Consider the following 7,500-nt stretch of genomic DNA (forward strand, 5'->3'; position numbering starts at 1 on the left):
CGGGCAGGTATCATTCTCCTGTCATCCGCCAAACCCAGATTTGTCAGTCGGACTGCCAGATGGTGAAGTGTGATTCATCACTCCAGAGAACGTGTTTCCACTGCTCCAGAGTCCAATGATGGAGAGCTTTACACCATCCCAGCCGAGGCGTGGCTTTGCTGATGGTGATCTGAGGCTTGTGTGCAGCTGCTCAGCCATGGAAACCCATTTCAGGAAGCTTCCAACGAACAGTTCTTCTGCTGACGTGACATCCGCAGACAGTTTGGAACTCAGTAGTGAGTGATGCAGCACTCGGCGTTGGTGAGCTTGTGTGGCCTACCACTTCAAGGCTGAGCCGTTGTTGCTCCTAGACATTTCCACTTCACAATAACAGTACTTACAGGTGACCGGGGCAGCTCTAGTAGGGCAGAAATTTGACAAACTGACTTGTTGGAAAGGTGGCATCCTATGACGGTGCTGTGTTGAAAGTCACTGAGCTCCTCAGTAAGGCCATTCAACTGCCAATGTTTGTCTATGGAGATTGCATGGCTTGTGTGCTCAATTTTATACACCTGTCAGCAACGGGTGTGGCTGAAATAGCCAAACTAACACTAACTTGAAAGGGGTGTGGTGAATTTTCCGACCGCAGCCAATCTTACATTCAAACCCTTTTCATTGTTCATTAATTTTGTTCGCAGACATTTTTTCACCACAGAACCATTAATCCAAAAAATCTAAGTTTACTGTGAAATAAAATTAGTACGTTGGTTTTAATACCAATGATATATACCTTCTCTATGTAGCTCATTTATCAACCAATTAAATCCTAAATAAATGTTGGATACACGTTTCAAAAATGGACTTTTTTAATGTAGTATGTCACAGGACTGTCAATTACAGTACAATACACTGTTTTCACATCAGTCTATACACTCGGAACTACCCATTAAAATGGACTGAACATCATTTCTGTCCCATGTGTGTGATCATTGAAGGCACCTTTCACAATGTAATCCATTGTTTAAGCAGGCAGTAGTTTGTTTGCATTCAAGCCTGTCTTGAGCATTTGGCCGTAGGTTGTCATAGAAACCGCATGTAAATATCCTCATCGTTCCCGCACCTGGGGGGGAAAACCTCTTGGCGAATCCAATCCTGAAGGAAGGTAGTACGCTCATGGGAATGACAATCATACACCTTCCAATCTGTATTGTAATCTTGTATTGTATTTTACAGTATTGTATTGTAATCATGTATTACATTTTACAGTATTGTATTGTAATCGTGTATTGTATTTTACAGTATTGTATTGTAATCGTGTATTGTATTTTACAGTTATGTATTGTAATCGTGTATTACATTTTACAGTATTGTATTGTAATCGTGTATTGTATTTTACAGTATTGTATTGTAATCGTGTATTGTATTTTACAGTATTGTATTGTAATCGTGTATTGTATTTTACAGTATTGTATTGTAATCGTGTATTACATTTTACAGTATTGTATTGTAATCGTGTATTGTAATTTTACAGTATTGTATTGTAATCGTGTATTGTATTTTACAGTTATGTATTGTAGTGGTCCTGCTCGTGGCTCAGTTCATAAGAGCATGGCACTAGCAACACCAGAGTTGTGGGTTCAATTCCCACTGGATTCACGTACCAAAAATGTGTGGACTGTTGCCACGTTGGATAAAAGTGTCTCTGCTATGTACATGGCATATATTAGGGTGTTAGAAAACTACCACAGTAACTTCCTTTAGGAGACATGTTTACTGTATAGGGGATATATTTATTATTGTTTTTGACTTTCTGGATTATGCGTGTATTGCTATTGTATTGACAGATATTACTGCGCTGTTGGATCGAGAAACATAAGCATTTCACTGCAGCTGCTGTAAAATCTCTGTAACGGTTCTCGTTGGTGGAAGGAGAGGAGAACCAAAATGCAGCGTGGTAAGTGTTCGTCATATTTTAATAGGAAAACTGAACACTACACAAAGTAACAACGAAGAGAAAACGAAACAGTTCTGCCAGGTGAACAGACACTAAACAGAAATTAACTACCCACCACCAAAATGGGGAAAACAGGCTACCTAAGTATGATTCTCAATCAGAGACCACGAACGACACCTGCCTCTGATTGAGAACCATACCAGGCCAAACACATAGAAATATAACAACATAGAAAAAAGAACATAGACTACCCACCCCAACTCACGCCCTGACCAACCTAAAACAAAGACATAAAAAAGGAACTAAGGTCAGAACGTGACAATCTCCTATTCCACATAGGCGACCAACTTGGATTTGATTTGTTACATACAGTATATCGCTGATCTCGTCAATATCAGATTTAAATTTTTATTTTTTTAAATGTAATGTGAAATAAAAAAATGTAATAGTTATCATTATAGTAGTACATTGGTGTATACCATACTTTGTATGTTTCTACTTTACAGACATACATTTTTGTTGTATTCCTCAAAATCTGTAGAAGACAAACCACTTTACATCTATAGGTTTTACCAAACGGTTAAGTGATCATCAATTAAGAGCAGTTGGATTACGTAAAATGTCGTTTAACAACAGACAAGAGACTCCTATCAAAACGTAATGTGAGCATTGTGAAAAGCACTTACTTTATAGGAATGTGTATTGCAATGTGAAATATGTCTTTCTAGATGAAACACTGATTAAGTTTGGTTAAAAAATGACTAGGATTCTGTGTGTTGTACTTAGTTCATTGGCAATGTGCTTTAGAGTTTTGATACAAAAGCCTTTTCAATTATATGTTTTGAGTTTTCTTCGAAGAGTTTTGGAAATGTACCACATACTTGTGAAAATGGCAGAAAAGCGATATAAAAAAACTAAGCAGACATGATGAACAGCATTATGGGAGAAGAGGACATGATGAACAGCATTATGGGAGAAGAGGACATGATGAACAGCATTATGGGAGAAGAGGACATGATGAACAGCATTATGGGAGAAGAGGACACGATGAACAGCATTATGGGAGAAGAGGACACGATGAACAGCATTATGGGAGAAGAGGACACGATGAACTGCATTATGGGAGAAGAGGACACGATGAACAGCATTATTGGAGAAGAGGACACGATGAACAGCATTATGGGACAAGAGGACACGATGAACTGCATTATGGGAAAAGAGGACACGATGAACAGCATTATGGGACAAGAGGACACGATGAACAGCATTATGGGAGAAGAGGACACGATGAACAGCATTATGGGAGAAGAGGACACGATGAACTGCATTATGGGAGAAGAGGACACGATGAACAGCATTATGGGAAAAGAGGACACGATGAACTGCATTATGGGAGAAGAGGACACGATGAACTGCATTATTGGAGAAGAGGACACGATGAACAGCATTATGGGAGAAGAGGACACGATGAACTGCATTATGGGAGAAGAGGACACGATGAACAGCATTATGGGAGAAGAGGACAGGATGAACAGCATTATGGGAGAAGAGGACACGATGAACAGCATTATGGGAGAAGAGGACACGATGAACTGCATTATGGGAGAAGAGGACACGATGAACAGCATTATGGGAGAAGAGGACACGATGAACAGCATTATGGGAAAAGAGGACACGATGAACAGCATTATGGGAGAAGAGGACAGGATGAACAGCATTATGGGAGAAGCCCATAATGGGGAGCTAAGTAAGAAAAATGACTCACAGAGAGAGATGTCTTCTCGTCCGTCATGGCCTTCACAAAGGCCAGAGTCTCGGGGGTCGCTGAGCGGATGTTGTCCACCCGGCCCTCATGGAAACGACGGATAGAAGCACTCTCATAAGTGGACACCAGCCGTCCATTGCATCTGGGCAATCACAAAGCAAAATAAATATCGCTACTGTATGTCAATGGAGGCATAATTCACTTCATGTGCGAACAAAGGAAAATAGTTTCTTTCTTAGGTTTTTTTGTTACATTAAAATTACTGTTATTAAGTAGTAAAGAATGTAATCAAATGAAAAATGTGTTGAAACAGGATTAAAACAACCAACAACATGTCCTTTTAGAGAGCGTTCTTAACCTCTTGAATCTAGGGGGCACTATTTTCATTTTTGGAAAAATAACGTCCCCAAAGTAAATGGGCTATTTTGTCAGGACAGGATGCTAGAATATGCATGTAATTGACAACTTAGGATAGAAAACACTCTATAGTTTCCAAAACTGTAAAAATATTGTCTGTGAGTATAATATAACTGATATTGCAGGTGAAAGCCTGAGAAAAAAATCCAATCAGGAAGGGACTCTTATTTAGAAAGCTCTGCGTTCCTATGCGTCCCTATTGAGCAGTGAATGAGATCTCAACCAGATTCCTTTTTCTATGGCTTCCTGATGTGTCTAGTGTCACAATACATAGTTTCAGGCTTTTATTTTGAAAAATGAGCCTGAACGTCAACATTGCATCAGTGGTCAGCTGAAGTCTCTCAGAGTGTTTTGTGCGTAAAGGACAAATGCGGCCATTGTTTCTCTTTCCTACTAAGAAACCACCTGTCCCGGTTGATATATTATCGAATAGATATTTGAAAAACACCTTGAGGATTGATTATAAACAACGTTTGCCATGTTTCTGTCGATATTATGGAGCTAATTTCGAATATTTTGCCGGGCGTTGTCGTGACCGCAATTTCCGGTCGATTTCTCAGCCAAACGTGAAGAACAAACGGAGCTATTTCGCCTACAAAAATAATATTTTTGGAAAAAAGGAACATTTGCTATCTAACTGGGAGTCTTGTGAGTGAAAACATCCGAAGCTCATCAAAGGTAAACGATTTAATTTGATTGCTTTTCTGATTTTCGTGACCAGCTTGCCTGCTGCTAGCTAGGCATAATGCTATGCTAGGCTATCGATAAACTTACACAAATGATTGTCTTGCTTTGGCTGTAAAGCATATTTTCAAAATCTGAGATGACAGGGTGATTAACAAAAGGCTAAGCTGTGTTTCAATATATTTCACTTGTGATTTCATGAATATGAATATTTTCTAGTATAATGTATGTCCGTTGTGTTATGCTAATTAGTGTCAGTTGATGATTACGCTCCCGGATCCGGGATGGGTAGTAACAAGAGTTAAAGGTGTACAACACCTGTAAAATGCCAGTTGTAGAGACACCTGTATGTACGCATCTGGGCTCATCTTCTGCTTCTTGATGAATTCTTTTCCATAGACCTCAAACTTGTGTACATCCATGTCCAGATCTCTAACCAGCCTGAGGAGAAGGAAATATCAATATATGTTAAAGTTCCTAATGCCTCTGTTTTTTATATCCGTGTTAAATCCTTTCTGGGTAACACTTTTAAGTAACTTACTGTGATTGTCTTTCATTAAAACGGTCAACAACAAAAAAAAAAAACAATTTATATGTGTGTGTGTGTGTGTGTTTCCATGCATGTGTGCGTGTGTCCATGTGTGTATGTGTGCAATCATGCATGCACATGTGTGTGTCTTGCCTCTGCAGTCTCTCAGCAGAGGCCTTCAGGAGGCCCTGGATGTGGGGCGTGGTCTTCCAGAGCAGTCTGCGAGGAGCAGGAAGCTCCGACACGCTGGTGGCCCTCCCTATCTTGGAGGGACTTCCTGTCCTGTGGAGAGAGCACGATCACATGACTTCCTTAGATTAGTGTTTCATTATTATTATAACTTGTTATTCATTAACATAATATTGCTTCATCACTGACCTCTAATAATATGTTAGTTGTGAATGTGAACTACACTGCAAAACATTAACTACTTCATGTGTCTCATGCGTAAAATGTTAAATATCTGATTTAAGATTTAATGTAATAAACTGGCCGTTAACTATGTTGTAATGAAGTACTTTGCGTGTTTGGTGAGTAAATATGAACTCTCAGATGTAAAAGCACAGGACCTGGAATAGAACCTTGCGGGGACACCAGGACCTAGAATAGAACCTTGCCGGGACACCAGGACCTAGAATAGAACCTTGCGGGGACAACGGGACCTAGAATAGAACCTTGTGGGTCACCAGTCGTCAACTCCACCTAATCAGATTTAACCCTGTCCATATGGACACATACATGTAAATTAGTTTGGCTAGTTTGCTTACATGAATTTCATCAAGTATTCGGTACACGCCACGAGAACTATTCCCTCGAAGGGTGAATGCTCGCACACCGTGCCGCAGACTCCGTCCTCCCCTACAACAAACTGAAACAAACATTTCTATTCCATTCCATGGCCTCAGGACCTGTATTGTACTGATCTAGGATCAGGACCCCCCCCCACACACACACACTTTGACCATATCATCTTATTCTTTATTATCTAAAATGCTAAACTGATCCTAGATCAGCGCTCCTACACCGAGACACTTGATGTATAAGGGTCCAGGGTTGGCATCGCCCTACCTGCATTGGCTTGTCATACCAGCGGTTTGCCCCCATCTTCTCATGGCCTCCTCCATGGAGCATCAGCAGGGCTCGGCTGGTATCCCCAACCTCCATCCCACTGGGGTCGTCTAGACACACCACGCACAGACACTTCTCGATCACAGCCAACGACTCTCTGTTAACTGAATCTAGGGGAGGGAGGGAGGGAGGGAGGGAGGCGGACAGGCATGCAGACAGGCAGGCGGACAGACAGACCAGGTCAGTTTATGCAAATATATTTGTTTTCATAGTCTTACCATGGTTTATTTCGAATTGTTACTATGATTTAAATTATTATTTGATATTAGTCTCATTATTATAGTTATGATATTAAAATGTAGACAATAATATTTTTTGAAGTGAAACCTTTAATGAGCACGTCTCTAGTCTGGGCCCATTCTGTTCTTCCATCTGACGTCAGCAGACCAAAAGGAGGCTGTCTCTCCTCTGTGTTCTCTGCCATCTTTACCATCTTCTCCAGTTGGCTTAAGATGTCCATTTCCTTCAGTGTTTTCTCCTTTACCACTAGGTCCATCACAAAGAACTGAGAAGAAGACAAATCATTTTTAGAAATAGGATTGGATTTTTTTTGCTCCCAAAGGGAAATTTTGGACATTGAACAAAGGTGATGGTATTTCCACGTAGAATATCACAGATTAAAACATACATCTGATTAAAATGTATTTCTAAGGAAGCGACAACAACAACAAAAAAAGACTATAAGATATGCTTTATCATAACACCTCAGAATAGATTACTGGCATTACAAAAATCTATAAAGCATTTTCTCCAAGGAGCAATTCAATGTATCACTCAATCAGACACGTTGGGTCAATAGGCTGTTAAAAAACTAAAACCTGCCAATGCAAACACATCGGTCATTAGACCCCAATAGGCTGCTGACTAATGAAGGCAAAGTAAGAGAGGCAGAGGTTAACGATGTACCACCACCGCCTGCTTGAACTGTGTGTCCCAAATGCCACCTATTCCCTATGTAGTGCACTACTTTTTAACAAGAACCCTGGTCAAATGTAGTGCACTACATAGGGAACAGGATGCCATTTTGGCACACAGCTTGAAAAC

The 7,500-nt window shown here is 40.3% G+C and overlaps 1 protein-coding gene across 1 annotated transcript in view; it reads right to left on the reverse strand.

Moving 5' to 3' along the window:
* The window catches only part of LOC121840769 (choline O-acetyltransferase-like), a 41,967-nt gene that overhangs the window by 4,404 nt on the left and 30,063 nt on the right, over positions 1–7,500 (reverse strand). The window contains exons 7-12 of the mRNA XM_042305855.1: positions 6,784–6,961; positions 6,397–6,566; positions 6,096–6,196; positions 5,482–5,610; positions 5,118–5,240; positions 3,699–3,840 (exon numbers count right to left, since the gene is read on the reverse strand). Coding sequence (XP_042161789.1) covers positions 3,699–3,840; positions 5,118–5,240; positions 5,482–5,610; positions 6,096–6,196; positions 6,397–6,566; positions 6,784–6,961 — 843 coding nt within the window. The remainder of the gene's footprint in view (positions 1–3,698; positions 3,841–5,117; positions 5,241–5,481; positions 5,611–6,095; positions 6,197–6,396; positions 6,567–6,783; positions 6,962–7,500) is intronic.

Source organism: Oncorhynchus tshawytscha, linkage group LG25, assembly GCF_018296145.1.
Source record: "Oncorhynchus tshawytscha isolate Ot180627B linkage group LG25, Otsh_v2.0, whole genome shotgun sequence".
Taxonomy (NCBI): Eukaryota; Metazoa; Chordata; class Actinopteri; order Salmoniformes; family Salmonidae; genus Oncorhynchus; species Oncorhynchus tshawytscha.